Source organism: Berghia stephanieae, chromosome 4 (genome assembly GCF_034508935.2).
Source record: "Berghia stephanieae isolate SIO BIC M18660-M18661 chromosome 4, UCSD_Bste_1.3, whole genome shotgun sequence".
In the NCBI taxonomy this organism is placed as follows: domain Eukaryota; kingdom Metazoa; phylum Mollusca; class Gastropoda; order Nudibranchia; family Aeolidiidae; genus Berghia; species Berghia stephanieae.
Window position 1 is genome coordinate 34862806 of NC_088363.1, and position 21726 is coordinate 34884531.

Below are 21726 nucleotides of genomic sequence, written 5' to 3' on the forward strand. Positions count from 1 at the left end.
CGTGTTACTTGATCACAGCAGCGCAAGCTTTAATAATAATGGAATGAAATTGATAGCAGTAGTAATTATGTCATTGTTAAAATGTAATTAAAAAAAAAAAAAAATATAATTCCCTTTCTTCATCCCGAGGGTGGAGGGGGTATTTTGTCAAAGGTAAGGTGGAAAACTTGGCGTCAGCCGCTGTGCAGCGCCTCAAAATGAGCCAGGGCGCGGTGAATTGCTCAAGGCCACGCATGACCGGGTAGTCAAACTCGGTACCTTTCAAGTGCGAAGCAACGATTTGACCGCTGAGCCATGCTTCCCCATCAAAATTATGTTTTAAAGGGTTTTACAACACATTTAGTTCATATCAGCGCCAGTAAAAAAAGAAGAAATGGAGTAGTCAAAATATTATAGATTTAGAATCAAGAAAAGGTAAGACAAAGGGGGGTTGTTTGAAATAGGAAACAGCTGTAGAAGTAGAACCCAAGAGCACACCATCAATGTACTTAGTTTGAGATCACCTAAAAGTCTCATCCAGACACAAGCACAGGATCCCACAACGGAACACATTCAAATGATTACAGAAAACATAACTGACAATACGTTACAGAGAGATGATTTACAAGGAAAAAATATCATCTCCCAAAACTCTAAATATACATTTGACTGTTTCCCTCGTAGCCAGGGTATCTCTAGCCCCGGCCAGAACAAAACGAAGTAATCTCTTTCCAAGACTTACTTACTGACTTATCCGAACCAGCGACCACCTGAGCTCTAGCCCTTCGGTCCTGTGCCATGACGTAGAAGTTAGACGTCTTTTGTAGTTGTTCCAGGTGACTATAAAGTATGTTACCTCTTTCCAAGACAAAGACAGAAAGCAAGTTGGAAAACATATAGGGGGATAGAAGACACAGCAAGTCTATCCCTGCCCACTATGGGGGGTCAGGAACCCCACCCAGCATCAAAAATTCTTGTCAACCATATGCCACACAGACACAATTTTAAAAAAATTGGCCTTTACCTTATAGGATTTCATATCGAACTCAAAATCCATGGGACTCAAAAACAATGCATACTCTACAAAATAACAATACTAAGAATATTGCAACTGGCAATGTCCTCGCCCTACCCTTTGGCCTACATGCTGAATTCGTCTATGTCAGACCTGCCTAGGACTACGAAAATACGAATAGAAATACGAATTTTTGACTCCAGCTACAGAACAACATAAGCCTCTTTGACTCAATAAATCTTGTTGAAAAGGAAAGTGTAGTTCCGTAGAACCTATAATCAGGCCTTTGGAGCATTTTTGGATCATGGTAAGGGCAAGTTATTTATTTCTAAAGCTATTTAGAGTGAAGTTTTACTTTTTCTTTTTTTTTTCCTTGGAAACGAATTTTAAAATTTCAAGTAGGCAGACTTAGTCTAGGTGCGTTTGCCTCCTTTTATGACGTACGCATGCATTAAAAATCCATAAATTCATGATCATGAGTCATCAATCGTGCTTAATGATCTGCGCGAAAAAAGCGTAATTAATTACACAACTATACAGAGATAGAGAGACCATGGTTACATAAATAGTTGACAATTTCAATTCAATTCAATTGTTTTGCCTTCACTCATCTAAATGTTCACGAATGCTTTCTTGTTTTATGAATGGTTTTTGGTGAGAACGGATGGGAAAATCTTAAATTAAATCTTGTGTTTACAATCCAATATACGTGCTCTAATTCTTTATAATTATTTAACAATATTATTATACCAGTGAGAAATTTCATGTCAGTGGGCATTTGGTCAGCAATGGAATAAAGAATACATTGAAATAAATATGACAACAATATTTATAATTGAATTATTGTTAGTTAAAGCAACTTACCAAAATATTAATACATGATTATTATACACATTAATTATAATATAAGCAATAAATTTACAAGGTGAAAATATCAAATCAGTTACAGAAAAAGGGAAAAACAATACGATGACAATTACTTATTTTTTTCAAATGCATTTTTTTCACATTCACACACACACACACACACACACACACACACACACACAAAATACATACAAATGTGACGTGCCGTCTCAAAGCAGTATTATGAATGATTGATTAAGCGCTAGAAGTTGAGTGTGTATAACGACAAATATGAAACTTAGATCTAAGTTAATTCCTATTCTGTATAAAAGAAAATATATTATAATTTCTTATATTATAGAAATAAAACAACAACCTTTAGTTAGTAAATGACTCTAAAATGTCACCCACAGTCTGAAAGCGGTATTATATCGGGATGAACTAAGAACTGGAAACTGAATGGATTGCCACGAATAATCAGCCGGTTGGAATTCATTCCTGTTCCTTATATGGTGGAGAACATGCCCTTCTGAGCCATTAGGCCCATGGAGCCGGAGTTTATCCCGGTTTCTATCGCGTGAAACGGACAATAGCAAATGCTTGCTATCCTTTGGATAGGACGCAAGTCTATCCGACCAAATAATCTCGACTGCACTTATTGGGATCGATCTTAGCCCCTTTGCGTGTGTGAAGCGAGCGTTCTACCGACTGATCTATCGGTACCCCCCTTCTGGTGGAGAATGAATACAAAATGCTGACATATAGAAAACGCAAACGTTCATCTCATCTCATATCATTCTAATTCTAAATACGCTTCGTGGTCCGACTTGTCCCTGACACAATATCGCTTTAAGATGGTTGGTTGCTAATGCTATGTCAATGAAGCATACACTGATAAAATCTATGATGAACGAAATGATTCATTACTACAGCAAGCTCTAACACAGATTTTACAAAGACATAATTTCATCTGCTTTGAAAACCATTGTCCAGATCTCAGCTACTGACGGAGTTTGTACTTCAGATATATATACCACCGTCTAAGTTGGCTCCAACTAAATACACAAAAAACTCATAATTTGGTTACAAACATTCACTGACAAATCATATAAACATTATTGTGTGGAAATGGTAGGCTCTGAACAACTATATTATTGTATCAAAACTTTGAGCATGATTTTAATATAGCCTCTCTCTCTCTCTCTCTCTCTCTCTCTCTCTCTCTCTCTCTCTCTCTCTCTCTCTCTCTTATATATATATATATATATATATATATATATATATATATATATCGTCTGTTGTAAGACAGATATGGTTATGGATAGGTCATTTCTCCCACCGAAGAATGGCATAATTCTAAAGTTTGCTCTTCTGTTTTTTTATTTGTTTTTAAGGGTTTTACGGCGCTTGCAACACATTAAGGTCATATCAGCGCCAGTAAAAAGGAAGAGAATGGGATAGTTAAAAGTTCTAGAATTACAATGAAAGCGCAAAAGAAAAGGTAAGACAAAGGGGAACGGGTTCCAATAGGGAACAGATGTAGATTCCAAGAGCACACCGTTAAAGTACTTAGTTTGAGATCACCCAAGAGTCTCATCCAGACACAAGCACAGGTCCCAACTAAGAGGAATACACTCAAATGTTTACCAATCATATAATATAATATGTAAACTAAACATAATACAATGCATAACAGAGAGATGATTTACAAGGAAAAAAAATATCATCTCCCAAAACTATAACTATACATTCGACTGTTTCCCTCCCAGTCAAGGAACTCCGGCAAGGATCAGGACAAAACTAAGTAATCTCATTCCAAGACAATGACAGGAAACAATTGGAAAACAGGTATGGGGGGATAGAAGACACAGCATGTACCTCCCTGCCCACAATGGGAGGTCAGAAAGTTTGCTCTTCGTTGAACATCTGAAGGTAAAAGAAAACTAGGCAGGCCAAGGATATCAGACTGTGGAACGAATCATATGGGTCTGGTCTCTGCGACAACTGCTGGCCTGTGTCAGAGACAAGTGGAGATCTTCCATTGCTGTCTTACTCGCCAGTGGGGGTAAAAAAAAATCAGATTGAGGCTTTAACCCCGTCCTTACCAGACATTTCAGGATCCCCCCCCCCCCCCCCCCCCAAAAACGTCAAATCCAACTATAACATAAAAATAGATTTTGTATCACTCAGACATAATAGCAGTAAAATTCTTGCGATACATACTTTCTTTAGCAAAACATGCTCTACAAAACACACTGTTCATTTTCTTTAAATTTTATGATGTACATATACAAAAAATATTGAATAAGAAAAATGTTGGTTGTATCGAAACGAATGTGACGATTTTCCTATAGTTGGTAAGGAGAGGGTTAGGTTTCTTTTGAAGTTTACACCACAGGAAAAAGCAGCCTTGGTCGACAAACTAAAGAATGTCACCTGAATCATAGAATCACTTCGTGTTATATTGATAATTTTGTTTTGGCCAACAGGCGATTGGTACTGTATGAAATGGAAATATTATGGTTTCATATGGCCTGCTGGGAGAATAAATGAAAGTTCATTTTTATCTATTAAAAAAAATATATCAGAGATCAAATAAAGTAAGCATTTGCGTACGGTGGTCAATGCATTGGTCATTGGTCTGGTTAAACATGCTCAAACAAAAAGCGTTTTGGGCTCGTTTCAATTTTAACCCATTTTATTGGGTAACAACAGATCGGCGAAAATCCGAAATACTGGAATTTACAATGCGTTCTTCAGGAGTCCAAAATATATAGAGTATTTTGTTCTTAACTGAAAGTGTTAGTTACAGGCATTCTTGTCCGATACTCTTAACAGTTTCTAACAGTTTAAAATTCACTTAAATATCAGACTTTCCACATTGAAGAGTGCTTTTCCAAAACTCCCTAACTCCGTTTTTCCAATTTTGAGATATTAAGAATTATTTCCCCTGAAACTTCTCATTCGGTCTATTATTTTATTATATTTAAACTTCAAATTCACACAAATCTAAGGAAATTCTTGTGTTAATTGATGCTTAAAATACAATTTACATTTCAATTTATCTCGTGGATGGAAAATCTCAAAAAGTAGAAAAATCGACTTAACGCGTTTTGGAAAACCAGCCTTCAGATATCTTTTGCAGACCAAGCAATGTTTTTAAATACTTCAGTTCCCAATGTCAAATCTATACTTCTGTCCTATCACCCGTGTAATGCTGCCGCGCTAAAACCTTACTATTTCCATTCTTCACTACAGTAATCGTATTCGTGGGGGAAGGGGGTGGGGAAGAATGTTTTTTTCTTCTTCTTACTACTACAAAACATATAACCAATATAATCACGATTACAAATAAAACGATGAGAGCAATAATTATTGGAATGAGCGGGATTTCTGTCGTGGATTTTTTCGTGGTGTCCAAAATCACATCGCCACCGTTATCGTTTTCTACATTCATCGCATCCATTTGAATCCGGGCTATGTTCGTGCCTTTTCCGTCTTGCCCCACTCCGCTGACGTCATTCTCCGATCGTTTCCGTCTTGCGTTCTTCGATCCGTAGGACATGAGAGCGTGGTGTTGTGTTTGGTGATGGAGGTCTTCGGCGCTTCTCTTGCCGATGCCTCTGCCAGAATTGGCCTTGGAACGGATGGTGTAGATGGCGTGAAGGAACCATTGGCGCCCGGAATCCACCTGTGTTGATTAATATAAGTGGGGAGGGGATTGGTGGTGATAAGGTTAAATTGAGATTTCGTATTGGTTATATGGATGACACTGGTGGCGGTGGTGGCGTTGGTTTTGGTGATGATGATGATGATGATGATGATGATGATGATGATGATGATGATGATGATGATGATGATGGCAATGCTGTCTCACTCTAGAACTAACAATTCAGAACATTATCATTTACCTGGAAGATTGGCTGGCAGTCCAGGGAGAACCCATCTGACCCTGGTTGTTTGACAAGGTCAAGGGCACTAGGATCATCCACTGCTAGGGTGGCCTTGAACGGAATGTCACGGAACTGTTCCTCTACCGTGAATGGGGCGCCTTTGTCCTGGAAAAGGTGTTAGAGATAAATGTTATGGTCATTACCTTTATGGCTATTAGTATGGCCGATTGGAAAAGCTAAAATAAAAATAAAAGAAAGGATACAAGAATTATTCTGGCAATTTCTAAGTAAAATCACTTTTCATATTTTCCCCGACTGTTTATCTCCCTGAGAAAGTGCCGAAATGTCTTTCCGTAATGACCTAGATTGCGAATGTTAATTGTGACACGGAGAAAAATTTGATTGCAAAAATCTTGAAATTGATTAACAAGGATGAACAAATCGACTAGACATAAATTGTTTATTAACGTCATGAGTGGATATTCCAAAATAAAAAAAAAATTTCACATTGCGCCGGATTTTCTTTGAGATCTTTTTAAAAACATTTTTACCAAAATCTTGAGTGAATAATATTGCAAAAATGAATATTTTCTAAACGCGATTGATGACATTTTAAGTTTAGATATTGAATGGATAATTCGTCTAATTTTCGACGAAATCTTTGAAAAGTTTCTAATCAGAATTTTGAATCTGTATTGTATCTTCTTCTTCTTCTTCTTCTTCTTCTTCTTCTTCTTCTTCTTCTTCTTCCTCTTCTTCTTCTTCTTCTATCTCTTTCAGCTTATCCCGCATTTTGAAAGGTTGCTACAATAAAGAATACCACGTATCTCGGTTCCTCTATATATCCCATTTTCATGAGATGTTAAAAAAATAATAATGTGAAATTGAATGTAAGCTTCAATTTAATTACAAAAACAGATCAAATGAACGTTTCGGGTTTCCCCTTTATCAACAAAACAGGATGAATGAAACGCCACAGATGAATGAGGTAATGTGGTAGTGGCGTAGTTAAGATGAATAAACAAAACATGAGTTGGCAGGAAATAGTATGCTCCTTTGTAAGGAAGCACGAGATATTTTAAAGAAGTTTCCATACCAAAATCTTAAATGTATATTGCAGGAATGGAGATTCTGCCACGCAGCCAAACTCCTTGTTGTCCGGATCGTACTTTGGTATGTAACCGTCTTTTCCAGAACACAGGAAAATCTTCTCGATGTTCAAGTCAAAGGAATTGCCCAGGTTTTGGACTGGGTCCACGTCAATTCTTCCGTAGATTCTGTCCGCTGCAAGAGGTAAACAGAGGATTTCATGTCATTGGCCAATGGAATAAGTAGTAAAACTAATAAATAGAGGTGCTTAAATGAGTCAATACAATGGAGATTAAGATAAAGGGAGTAAATCTGACTCATGAATGAACAACACAAAACAAACGACGTTTCGGCCTTTGGCCTTTTTCCAAGTAAACACAGAATACATATAATATATTTATATTAGATATATATATAAATATATATGTGTTCTCTGTTTACTTGAAAAAGGCCAAGGGCCGTACGTCGTTTGTTTTGTGTTGTTCATTCACGAGTCAGATTTACTCCCTTTATCTTTATCGCCAATGGACTAAGTATGTATGCACGTTGTATGAATTATACGGTTTATGATACGATCAATGCATCAACTTATCCCCACAACAAATTTAACCTTTCATGTGCGGCTATGTGGTCTTGTGGTATGACACTCGCTTTCTGATCGGAAGGTCCTGGGTTCGAACCTCGGCGCATAATTGGTCCTTGGAAAAGACTCTTTACTCACATTCTCTCGCCGTACTCAGGTGTAAAATGAGTATTTGGCCGTTAACAGGGTTGTCTTTGTCGAAAAAAAAATTATAACATCGCCTGACAGGCCTCATGTCTCGTTCTACATGTCACGGATTGCTGTTTGTCAGGGACCCTTTGTAAAGCGCTTTGAGCACGTTTAGTGGATATTGCACTACATGAAAGCACACGTTTATATGGGATTTTTTCAACTTAAACAATCTAAGATGCCAGTAAACCGTCCTTTCTATAGACGAACACTTCATACAAAAGCTGATATACTCTCTACTGAGGTCAAGTGCTCAATCACACAGGAGTTGAAGGTGATGTTGTAAAAAAAAACATTAAAAAAAACAAATTCTCTCAGGGACACGACATAGGAGGCCAAAAAGAAATGAAAACCGATATAAGATTAGGGTATTTGCAAAAGTTATTTTCTGTGAAGCTCTATTGTAAATTCACATATTTTTCGGAGGGCGTGTAATTGTATTTTGGAGAAGAAGGACTTTAGAGAGGCCTTCCGAAAGCTTCTTGTACCAGCATTTCTTTCAATTTGTATTTTCACCGTGGATCTTTTGTCATACGTTTATTTATTCAATTTGTCAATATATTTTTAAAAATCTAGAATAAACCTTGATAGATTAGTGAAAGATTAAACTTTCCTAATATGACCATTGTTATGGTTTTTCGTCGCCATTTTGTTTTGTGAAGTATTGAAAGCAGTCCTTGGTTGTTGTCTTTTTTCTAATAGGGTTTGCTCGAAGGGTCGGAGTAATTTATTTTTTTCTATTAGGGTTAGTCATAAGTCTTATTAAAGGTGCTAGGGTGTTTGTTTTTCCTATTAGGGTTAGTTAAAGGTACTAGATGTCTAGGTTTTATTATTTTTTTCTTAGTGTTAGTTGAGGGAATATTTGAATTATTTCTCTTAGCACGAGGAATTTTCTGAAGGACTCCCGGACTTTAAAATTAAAACGTACATGCTAAGAAAGCCACATCCGTTTCCGCTTCAAAGCCATTGTCTGCCTCAGACAGCCAAATATCTCTTTTCCTCATGAGGTGGAAATTGGTATCCAGGCTGAACTCTGCAGGCACGGGGTCACTGACTTGCTGGAATCGGATTGGCAGGTCAAAGGTCATGGGTTCACGAGGGCTGCAGCTGATTGGCTGGGTAAACTCTTGGTCCAATGAGGATGTGCATGGAATCAGTTTGACGTGGTAGTCTCCAGAGTAGTCTCTGACCTGTACAGAGTTACATAGATTAAAACGGTGAATAGTGTTTTGTTTTGTTTTGTTTGGTTTTTTTTTAGAAGGAAATTTCCTTACATGATGGCTTAGGATGTGACCAAAGGTAATATTTATTATTACTTTGAAAATTAATAAGAACTTGTTCATTTGTTGATTTTGAAAAAATAAATAAAAAAATTGAGCTTTATATAGCGCAATATCCACTTAATGTGCTCAAAGCGGTATACAAGGGGTCCCTGGTCAACAGAAACATTTAACATGTAGGACGGGACAACCGCCTTTTAGGAGATATTACAAATTTTCGGAAAAAGACACCGCTGTTAACGGCCAGGTACTCATTTTACATCCGAGTACGATGAGAGAATGTGAGTAAAGAGCCTTTTCCAAGGACTCAACTATGCGCCGAGCGCGAGGCTCGAACCCAGGACCTTCCGATCCGAAAGCGAGTGTCATATCACTAGACCACATAGCCGCATAACTTCGGGGGTAAACTGTGCACGATCGATGATTATTTTTAAATTAAATTTTTGAATATATTATAGATAAATACAGTTAATGTTATCAAACTCATGATTATCTATTGATGTTTTCTTCACAAAAATATAGCATAAAAGGTGTATGTATATTTACATATCTGGACAAATTGACCCCTTTCGGCATTCGTATAAAACAATCATAGATCCCTTACTGATGTCGATGGAATTCTGCTTGTAAACCGTTTGAATTGTGCAATATTTGATATGTCTTGTTTTGTTTTGTTTCTTGGATGCTTGGAATGGAAAGGATTTTTTGCCTGTGTTGACTATTAATCGGTAATAGACGATTAAAAAAAAAAAAGATAATCCGGGTTGAAAAAATATATTGGGTAAATGGTTGGATGAACTAGTTTTAAATTCTATCTTTTCTACATTTTCTCACTAATGATTTAAACATTTGTCATCAATGAGATTCTTTTCACTTTTGGACCGTTTCATTCTTGCAAAATTTACCAATCTACAATAAATAAATAGATAATAATGTGAAATTGAATGTAAGCTTCAATTTAATTACAAAAACATATCATATGAACGTTTCGGGTTTCCCCTTTATCAGCAACATTTACATTACAATAAATGCATAAAACTTACAGAGAAATCGGACACAAAACTCCATTCCTGATTTGGTTGATCAAGCGTTGCGTCACTTCTAACAAGGTCAAGGCTGAATGTTAGGTCAGGGTGATCTTGAGACATGACCATCGACTCGATGGATGACCCCGGATGTGCGGCCACGAACTGACCTCTGAACCGGGCTTCAGTACGGAAGGCTACAACCAATCTTCCATCGTCTCTGATGCGCATGCTTGTAGGGTAGAGGTATCCTTGAAAAACAAAACAAAAGATAAATGTGTGCATCCCTGACATAATCAGTCACATGGTAAACATTTTTGTTTTTGTATTTTTTGAAAGTTCAATGTCTCCTGGGTATTTTAATCTTTATTTGAAGCAAATCTGGTGATTTTTAATGAAGTTATGGTCATATGAATGGGCTAGGGTGTGAAACCCTAATTTTGAGAAAATCGCTTCCAAAAGTGACAAGAGTTGAAATTAAGTATAATAATTGCCTTCATAAAAAAAAATTAAAATAAAATATTTAGGAGTAGAATTCAATTAAAACATTTCATCAGTATGTAGAAAAATATTTGATTTAACGATTTTTGATGAGAGCTCATTTTCCATCGAAATTGACCTCTTGACTAAAATTGATCTAAGCTTTTCACCATGAGACTGATTACCTCAAGGCCACCCACAAAGATTAATTTATATGTTTGTTGTGTTTTTCTTTTGTTCTTTGTTTGCATCACAAATTATATCAAAATGATTTATTATGATTTGGAGATCACGACATCACAAATAAAAAATAATAAAAATTCACAATTATTGGAAAATTGCGAAGAATCCTATTTCACGAACTCTAGAAAACATATTTTTTGGGAGGCTTTATCCCTTTTGTTGTGCAAGGAGTTTGTATTGAATACAAGTTTCATCAATCTTTTTTTTTTACTAAGAGGGCCCCAATTCCAAACAAAACAAAAAAAAAACCCAGAAAAAAAAACAACTAAAAAAATATCCAACAAATTAACATCATTAAAATTGCATGATACCCATCATGCTGATATATGTTACAGTGAATGACATAATCAGTCGGATGGTGAAACTGTTTGAACTGAGATATTGCCAAGTTTAGTTAGAAGGTCATTTTTATCAAAAATGAGTTCTTGTCATTAATGATTAAATTAACCCTTTTTGTACATCTTCGGGAAATATCAAAGCTTCATTTCAATTCTAAATATTTTTGACAGCTAGTCTAGTTGAAAAAGTATGAAATTTGAGAAAAGTTTCTGGATACCTTTCCCGCCATAACTTCATGAAAAATGACCCGATTTACTTCAAATAAAGAGTAAAATGCTCTGATGAACATATACGTTCAGAAAAGCAATAATATGCAAATCCAAAATTTTTCCTTCCGACTGATTATGTCATGTACTGACACATATGAGAAAAATAAAAGTTAAACAGTTTTGCTCTTCGTGTATTTAGTTTCAGGCCTGATATCACGAATTGTTATGGGCTCATTGTTGTATTGGAAATACTCTCAAACCAATGCATAATGTTGTCCATTACAACAAATAATAACAATGTGAAAACAGGCCGATAATAAAATTAAATAATAAAAAATAAAAACAAAATTCCATTTATTCATCCCGTAGGGAAATTTTTGTTTCCAGTGCCTATTCAAAGGGAAGACTGAAACAACCAAGACGTCAGCCGCAGTGCAGCGCCGCAAATTGAGCTAGGGCGAGGTGACTTGCTCAAGGAGGCAACACAGCGCAGTGGCGGGTGATCGAACTCGGTACCTTTCGGGTACGAAGCAAAGACAGTACTGCTGAGTCACACTGACACCCCCCCCCCCCCTAGCCACGCTTACCTCCAAAATGCGTTCGGTTATAAGACCTCCAAATATTATGTGCACGTCGGATTTGTTCTCTAACAACGGACCCACAAATTTCAAATTTTACCTTGAAGTCCGGATTCGCCCTCTGGATTAGTGATTCCGTTCTGCCACAGGATGGAGGTGTCGTAGACAAAGGTCAACTGGAGTTGAGAGGTCATGTCGTAGTGTAACCACCCACCCCTGGCCACGGGGGAGTGGAAGACGTAGGACACGTACAGGGGGACGGTCATCGAGACGTAAGATTGCTTGATGTTTAACACCTGGAGAGGGGGGACAATTCATTGGGGTTAGCTAGCTGCATAGGGGGCAAAACCGATCATATCAATTAATGAAAACAAATCCCTGGGCCCTTTTATATGTAGGCCCTGAGCAACCTTGAGTGGAAGTGTGCGCTTTATAAATGCTTTATTATTATTATAGATTTCGTGCGACTATGTGGTCTATGACACTCGCTCTCGGATCGGAAGGTCCTGGGTTAGAGCCTCGCGCTCAGCGCATAGTTGAGTCCTTGGAAAAGGCTCTTTACTCACATTCTCTCACCGTACTCAGGTGTAAAATTAGTACCTGGCCGTTAAAAGCGTTGTCTTTGTCCGAAAAATTGTAATATCGCCTAACAGGCGTCATGCCCCGTCCTATATGATTAATGTTGCTGTTGGTCAGGGACCCATTGTAAAGCGCTTTGAGCACATTTAGTGGATATTGCGCTATATAAAGCTAAATTTATTATTTTTATTATTATTATTATTATTATTATTATTATTATTATTATTATTATTATTATTACTATTACAAATGACTTTCTAGTCTCAAGCCTAAGTGAAACAAGTGACCAAAAAGAAATCGAATTTCATGAACATTTTCTAGTCTATGACTAGCTAGGCTTTTCTTGCCTAGAAGTGGACGTTGTAAGGACTGACGTCGACTTATTCGGTTATTTTGTGCTGGTAACGTCACCTCTCTCTAGTACAAGGTGGCAGGTAAGATACCAGTCTTCGTATTTTCAACGCAAAAGAATTCCAAAGAGGAAATTGGCAGCACATTCGGTATAGATATTATTTCGTTCCGTTTCATATTTGAACTTACTTTTGCCATAGCCACAGACATGATGATGATATTCAATGCCGACTGGCTGAGTTCTATATTTTCTATTTTAAAATTCAGCAATAGTTGATGAGTTCTAAATCAAAATGAAAGCATGATAAACTATTATCATTAAATCATATATATATATATATATATATATATATATATATATATATATTTCAACAAAAAATCAAAGTCCTGGATTGCTATGTACTGTCTGTGCTGCTATATGGTTGTGAGAGCTGGACCATAAACAAGACCATGGTTAAAAGACTGGAGGCAGCGTAAATGTGGTTTTACAGAAGAATGATGAGGGTGTCATGGGTGGAAAGGAAAAGAAATGAAGAAATTTTAGAAATGGCAAACAGAAAAATATCACTGATAACAAAATCATCAAACGCCAAATGGAATTTTTAGGACACATTATCCGCCACCCTGGTTTGGAAGTACTCGCCTTGACTGGAAAGATGAATGGAAAAAGAATAAGAGGAAGACAAAGAATAACTTATTTGAAAGGGATAAGAACTTGGACAGATGAAGCTGAGAAAGGTGGCGCTGCTTTAATAGAATTGGCAAGAGATAGATCAGCTTGGCGGAAGATGACCTCCGACGTCTGCTTCAGATATGGAACTACATGATGATGATATATATATTTCAAGCAGCTATGATCTTGTTTACCTGTCCATCCGTGCTGGTCTGTCCACCACAGTCTGTCATCAATTCTGACATGTCATAGTAAGACTCAAATACCCACAGGCATGACTCAAGGTTCAGATTTCTGGAAAATAGACCAAAAAAAATCAATTTACAATAAAAGAGAACTTTCATCACAATACCCACTAAATGTACGCAAAGCAAGGGGTCCCAAGCCAACAGCATCACTAAACATGGAGTTAGGCAGGGACACGATACCTGTTAGGTATCTTCCGAAAGAGGTAACCATGCTACCCAGTCAGTATTCATCTTACACTTGAGTATGATGAGAAAATGTGAGTAAAGAGCTTTTTAAAGGACTCAACTTTGGGCCGCAGCGGGACTCCTACCATCTACTTAAAGGTCAGAAGCTAACGAATATCCTTAGGATGGTTTCAAAGATATCTTTGGATGAGACAGGTACAATATTGTCAGAAAGTTTATTCTTTTCTTTCTTCAACGTCCCGTGAAAGAATGAAGACGCTGGAAGTAATCCTAATGGAAACATGTTACAGGCAAAAATATATTTTGATGCAATCGCCTGCATTTCACTGTTAAAACTACATGTATTACAACTACACGTGTTACTACAGATTTGTTTCTCAAATAACAAAATTAAGTTTTGCTGAACAAAATTATATATTTTTAAAAAAAATGCATAAAATAAAATAATATTCCCTTTATTCATCACTTGGAGGAAATTTGTCTGAAGGGTCTATTCCAAGGGAAGACTGGAATAACCCAGGCGTCAGCCGGAGTGCAGCGCTGCAATTTGAGCTAGAGCGAGATGACTTGCTCAAGGCCACACAGCGCAGCGGCGGGGGATCGAACTTGGTACCTTTCGGGTACGAAGCAAAGACCATACCCCGCTGAGCAACACTCCCCCTATTGTATAGCTTTTTGTTATTGCTTTTAAATTTGAGTTTGAAAATTCAAATTTGACATTTCGAGAAGAGAAAACAATCTTGGAAATGAGCAGTAAGGAGATAGCACTTACTTGTAGAACCTTAGGGTAGGTTCCGATCTGAGAGCAGGACTGTACTGGTAAGGTTCAGCCTCGCCAATGACGGCAGAATTCTTGGTCTCGTTGGTGATGAACCCAAAATCCGTGGTAATCTGAGGAAATATGCGAGGAGGATTTTCATGTGAAATAGGATTCAATAGTCTGATGTCACGTCACGTCCGCCCAGCAACTAGCAGTTGGTTCCTAACCAAGAAAATCGATACTTTTTATTCTTCATGCTGGCTAGAACTTTTTCACGTGTTATATGATCAGTAAACATGATCAGATTTGTAATGTTTTTCTCCTCTGGATAAACTTCAATACTCGTCGGAGAAGTATTTCATTAGGGCGTCTGCCATTGTTCCGATAGTTTAGAACCAGTTACTAAGTTACTATGCGGCATTACGAGGGAAGTGACGTCACGAGTGTTGAACATTATTCTGACCATAGCGAGGTCCCAAGTTTGCGAGTAGGTACTTGGGAAAATGAGGGTCGTTTTAATCGATCGATATTTGAAGAACGAGTTTTCTGGCCAAAATTTTGATAGGTATTTTTTAAAAGTATGAAAGCATATTATATTCCACTTGTGATTTTACTCTTGTGTATCGTATATATAAACACCACTTTTTGAAGGACCTACCTGTATCTTGAGGATCCCGATAGCTCAGTTGGTAGAGCACTTGCTTCACACGCAAAGGGACAAAGGTTGCTCCCGGGTGCATTCGAGATTGTTTTATGACCCCCCCCCCCCTTTCAGCAGTGAATAGGTAGCTGAGTCTGTTAGATTTGGCGGAAAGTACTTTGCAATAGACAAGTGTCCTATCAAAAGGATAGCAAGCAATTGCTATTGTCCGTTTCACGCTAGAAGAAACCGGGATTAACTCCGGCTCCATGGCCCAATAGCTCTGAAGGACATCTGGGGGGAGGGTGGGGGGGGGGGGGCGAAGTGGTCGAGTGGTTAAGGTATTACTCTGTGGTTCGGAAGGTTCCGAGTTCGAGCCCCGCTTCAGGTACTTTCGTTTTTTTTTCCCTTGGGCAATATTCTTAACCCCCAATTAGCTCATTTGGACAACATGGCTAATTCCTGTTGACATCAGACATCCTATTTGATGGATTATCTATATTCCTTCATAGAATGCCTCGGCGACGGAAGATAATGGTGCCGTTCTGAAAGGGCTTAATTTTATTCATCATTTGGAACTTGTATTGGAGTAAAGGCAGCTACTTATTAAGTTCAACCAGTCCAATTGTAGACTTGTCTTGAACGACAGTGCTGCGCTTAATTTTTTTAGGATTAATTCCCTTTATTCATCCCGTAGAGGACATTTGTCTCTAGGGTCTATTCCAAGGGAAGACTGGAACAACCCAGGCGTCAGCCGCAATGCAGCGCCGCAATTTGAGCCAGGGCGAGGTGACGTGCTCAAGACCACACAGTGCAGCGGCAGGTGATCGAACTCGGTACCTTTCGGGTACGAAGCAAAGAGCGTACCACTGAGCCACACTGCCGCCCAGTATTGATTAAAAGCACACAACATATGATTTTTGTTTGTTTGTTTGTTGCTTTAGGTCTCTTCCAACACAATTGAGGTTATATGAGAGACCGCTGAAACAAAAAAACAAGCAATCTAACAAAAATAGTACAAATGTAAATCAAAATCATAACCTAAAGATATCATAAGCTAAATTATAAATAACCAAGAACAAACAGGCAGAAGATTTACAGAAAAAAAAATATCCCCTGTCAAAAATACAATCACAAACCAAAGAAGCAGGATAGGCTAGTAAAGAGAAGAAGAAACGACATCACTATCGGATCGTACACCCATGCGAACATCATAGGTATATGATTCAAGGGTGATGCTCCCATCCAACCACCCGCTGTTTTGTTGCTTTAGGTCTCTTCCAACACAATTGAGGTTATATGAGAGACCGCTGAAACATAAAAACAAGCAATCTAACAAAAATAGTACAAATGTAAATCAAAATCATAACCTAAAGATATCATAAGCTAAATTATAAATAACCAAGAACAAACAGGCAGAAGATTTACAGAAAAAAAAATATCCCCTGTCAAAAATACAATCACAAACCAAAGAAGCAGGATAGGCTAGTAAAGAGAAGAAGAAACGACATCACTATCGGATCGTACACCCATGCGAACAACATAGGTATATGATTCAAGGGTGATGCTCCCATCCAACCACCCGCACACAACATATGAATTATACTGTATGGAACATGATTTGTGTAGCCTGTTATAAAAATAGATACTTAATTATTGACTTATTGACCTTTGTAAGGACAATGTCAACGCATAAAATATTATAATATTATACGTTAAAACAAACCAAACCACCAACCTCTTGAAAATCGAGTAGATTGGAACACCTGTGACTGGCGAGGCGAGTACCATCCTTGCTGAGAGTGAGTTCAAAATTGGACAGTCTCCTGGTAGAAATAACGGGAAGCATCCCGTCCCTGTGTGGGATGGTGATGGTCAGACGGATCTTGTTGGGATGGGCGCGGTCACTCGACCCTGAAATTATGGTCATTCATTTTGATTAGAAACCGTAATATAAATTGAGCTCTTATATAGAGCAATATCCACTAAATGTGCTCAAAGCGCTTTACAAGGGGTCCCTGGTCAACAGCAACATTAAACATGTGGGACGAGACATGCCGCTTTTTATCCCACCTGTTCATCTAGTAGGGGGAATTAGGTCCAAAAAACCATTGAATTGTGCAAATCAGGGTTGAAAGCATGAACATTACATATGTTGTAGAATATGAAAAATCCTATAATTTATTATATAGAACCACTCTGAGAGATCAGTCTTAGTTGAGATACAGGGTTTTTAAGATTCTCGTTCTTTCTTCTAATCAATTCAAATGTCTTTCGTTACTAATTAATGGTTGTGAGTAATATTGGTGTAAGTATGTATGTGTTCGTATGTGCGTGTATGGACGTAAACGTATCTGTGATTGAGTTTGTGTGCCTGTGTATGTAGTCTCAATATTGTCAAAGAATGAATGTTTGAATTACTATTAATTAATATTGTAAAACGCCGCCGAGCACGTATATGGAAGTTGAGCGTAATATAAATAACGTATTATTATTATTATTATTATTATTATTATTATTATTATTATTATTATTATTATTTGTTATTTTTATTGTTATTATTATTATTATTATTATTATTATTATTATTATTATTATTATTATTATTATTATTATTCTTGTTCTTGTTATTGTTATTGTTATTATTATTATTATTATTATTATTATTATTATTATTATTATTATTATTATTATTATTATTATATTATTATTATTATTATATATTATTATTATTATTATTATTATCATTATTATTATTATTATTATTATTATCATTATTATTTTCATAGTTATTATTATTATTATTATTATTATTATTATTATTATTATTATTATTATTATTATTATTATTATTATTATTATTAATATATATATATTATTATTATTGTTATTATTGTTATTATTATCATTATTATTATTATCATCATTATCATCATCATCATCATCATCATCATCATCATCATCATCATTAGTACAAACCTGTATATCTCATCTTGGAGGTGAAGGGCTCAGCCCCGACAGAATCCATCACCCGTGGCTCACAGATTCCAGCATCTGGGTTGATGGTGATGATTTCGCTCATCAACTCACGGCCTGGCTCGCCCTCCAGGTTGTATGCACGTGCTCCACATTGGACTCGACTGCCTGGAGAAAGGAGATGATGAGCAAAATGTTGATTGAATACACGATAGTTGCGTCACGAATCAATTGGAATACACTCAACTGTTTTACAAATCATATATAATATAAAGAAAACATAATACAATGCATAACAGAGAGACGATTTACAAGGGAAAAAATATCATCTCCCAAAACTAACTATAAATTTGACTGTTTCCCTCTCAGCCAGGGCATCCGGCAGGACCAGGACAAAACCAAGTAATCTCATTCCAAGGCAAAGACAGAAAGCATGTTGGAAACCAGATAATGTAGGGGAATAGAAGACACAGTAAGTACCTCCCTGCCCGCTATGGGTGGTCAGGATCCCCACCCAGGAATTGGTTTCACACGGGAAACGAACTATCTAAACTTTTTTTTTAATCTTAAAACCTGGTGTGTCTTTTTTACGAAACCCGCCGAAACCCGCCGAAACCCGCCGAAACCCGCCGAAACCCGCCGAAACCCGATGAAACCCGACGAATCCCGACAACGTTATGGGAAGTAGGTGGCTGTGGGGAGTGAACCTAGAACTCAGGGAAGTGTACACCATTGGGGAGTGAACCTGGGACTGGGTTTCGGCGGGTTTCGTAAAAAAGAACCAGTGCTTTTTTACGAAACCCGCCGAAACCCGCCGAAACCCGGCGAAACCCGACAATATACAGCAAAGTTATGGGAAGTAGACAACTGTGGGGAGTGAACCCGAGAATTGCACACCAGTGGGGAGTTAACCTGGGACTGTGTAAAAAGGATATCAGTGGGAAATAAACCTGGGACTAAAGGGACATGGATACCATTGAAAGTTGAAGCCGGATATGGGAATTGAGTACCAGAGGAGAATGAACCTGACACTATAGAAGGTGGGCGCCAGTGGGGAGTGAACCTGGGATTCAGGGAATTGCACACCAGTGGGGAGTTAACCTGGGATTGTGTAAAAAGGATATCAGTGGGAAATAAACCTGGGACTAAAGGGAGATGGATACCATTGAAAGTTGAAGCCGGATATGGGAGTTGAGTACCAGAGGAGAATGAACCTGACACTATAGAAGGTGGGCGCCAGTGGGGAGTGAACCTGGGATTCAGGGAATTGCACACCAATTGGGAGTTAACCTTGGACTGTGGGAGATGGATAACTGTGGGTATCCGAGCCGAACTATAGGAGTTGGGTGCCAGAGGAGAATGAACCTGACACTATAGAAGGTGGGCGCCAGTGGGGAGTGAACCTGGGATTCAGGGAATTGCACACCAGTGGGGATTTAACCTGGGAATATGTAAAAAGGATATCAGTGGAAAATAAACCTGGTACTAAAGGGAGATGGATACCATTAAAATTTGAAGCTTGGTATGAGAGTTTGGTACCAGAGGAGAATGAACCTGACACTAAAGGAGGTGGGCGCCAGTGGGGAGTGAACCTGGGACTATGTAAAAAGGATATCAGTGGGAAATAAACCTGGGACTAAAGGGAGATGAATACCATTGAAAGTTGAAGCCGGATATGAGAGCTTGGTACCAGAGGAGAATGAACCTGACACTATAGGAGGTGGGCGCCAGTGGGGAGTGAACCTGGGACTATGTAAAAAGGATATGAGTGGGAAATAAACCTGGGACTAAAGGGAGATGAATACCATTGAAAGTTGAAGCCGGATATGAGAGTTTGGTACCAGAGGAGAATGAACCTGACACTATAGGAGGTGGGCGCCAGTGGGGAGTGAACCTGGGACTATGTAAAAAGGATATCAGTGGGAAATAAACCTGGGACTAAAGGGAGATGAATACCATTGAAAGTTGAAGCTGGATATGAGAGTTTGGTACCAGAGGAGAATGAACCTGACACTATAGGAGGTGGGCGCCAGTGGGGAGTGAACCTGGGACTATGTAAAAAGGATATCAGTGGGAAATAAACCTGGGACTAAAGGGAGAAGGATACCATTGAAAGTTGAAGCCGGATATGGGAGTTGAGTACCAGAGGAGAATGAACCTGACACTATAGGAGATGGGCGCCAGTGGGGAGTGAACCTGGGAGTCAGGGAATTGCACACCAGTGGGGAGTTAACCTGTGAATATCTAAAAAAGAATATCCGTGGGAAATAAATCCGGCTTCAACTCCCAATGGTATCCATCTCCCTTTAGTCCCAGATTTATTTCCTACTGATATCCTTTATACATATTCCCAGGTTAACTCCCCACTGGTGTGCAATTCCCTGAGTCCCAGGTTCACTCCCCAATGGCGCCCACCCCTTTTGTGTCAGGTTCATTCTCCTCTGGTACCAAGCTTTCATATCCGGCTTCAACTTTCAATGGTATCCATCTCCCTTTAGTCCGAGGTTTATTTCCCACTGATATCCTGTTTACATAGTCCCAGGTTCACTCCCCACTGGCGCCCACCTCCTATAGTGTCAGGTTCATTCTCCTCTGGTACCAAACTCTCATATCCGGCTTCAACTTTCAATGGTATTCATCTCCCTTTAGTCCCAGGTTTATTTCCCACTGATATCCTTTTTACATAGTCCCAGGTTCACTCCCCACTGGCGCCCACCTCCTATAGTGTCAGGTTCATTCTCCTCTGGTACCAAACTCTCATATCCGGCTTCAACTTTCAATGGTATTCATCTCCCTTTAGTCCCAGGTTTATTTCCCACTCATATCCTTTTTACATAGTCCCAGGTTCACTCCCCACTGGCGCCCACCTCCTATAGTGTCAGGTTCATTCTCCTCTGGTACCAAACTCTCATATCCGGCTTCAACTTTCAATGGTATTCATCTCCCTTTAGTCCCAGGTTTATTTCCCACTGATATCCTTTTTACATAGTCCCAGGTTCACTCCCCACTGGCGCCCACCTCCTATAGTGTCAGGTTCATTCTCCTCTGGTACCAAACTCTCATATCCGGCTTCAACTTTCAATGGTATTCATCTCCCTTTAGTCCCAGGTTTATTTCCCACTGATATCCTTTTTACATAGTCCCAGGTTCACTCCCCACTGGCGCCCACCTCCTATAGTGTCAGGTTCATTCTCCTCTGGTACCAAACTCTCATATCCGGCTTCAACTTTCAATGGTATTCATCTCCCTTTAGTCCCAGGTTTATTTCCCACTGATATCCTTTTTACACAGTCCCAGGTTAAGTCCCCACTGGTGTGCAATTCCCTGAATCCCAGGTTCACTCCCCACTGGCGCCCACCTTCTATAGTGTCAGGTTCATTCTCCTCTGGTACTCAATTCCCATATCCGGCTTCAACTTTCAATGGTATCCATGTCCCTTTAGTCCCAGGTTTATTTCCCACTGATATCCTTTTTACACAGTCCCAGGTTAACTCCCCACTGGTGTGCAATTCCCTGACTCCCAGGATCACCCCCCACTGTTGCCAAACTCCCATAACTTTGCCGG

At 38.5% G+C, this 21726-nt stretch overlaps 1 protein-coding gene across 1 annotated transcript in view; it reads right to left on the reverse strand.

Annotated features, from left to right (window-relative positions):
• Positions 1-3214: 3214 nt before the first annotated feature.
• Positions 3215-21726, reverse strand: part of LOC144970474 (FRAS1-related extracellular matrix protein 2-like) — a 216174-nt gene continuing 197662 nt past the window's right edge. The window contains exons 16-25 of the mRNA XM_078910158.1: positions 18165-18329; positions 16924-17099; positions 14558-14676; positions 13546-13645; positions 11849-12044; positions 9918-10150; positions 8523-8784; positions 6830-7017; positions 5752-5898; positions 3215-5531 (exon numbers count right to left, since the gene is read on the reverse strand). Coding sequence (XP_078766284.1) covers positions 5028-5531; positions 5752-5898; positions 6830-7017; positions 8523-8784; positions 9918-10150; positions 11849-12044; positions 13546-13645; positions 14558-14676; positions 16924-17099; positions 18165-18329 — 2090 coding nt within the window. The 3' untranslated portion in view covers positions 3215-5027. The remainder of the gene's footprint in view (positions 5532-5751; positions 5899-6829; positions 7018-8522; positions 8785-9917; positions 10151-11848; positions 12045-13545; positions 13646-14557; positions 14677-16923; positions 17100-18164; positions 18330-21726) is intronic.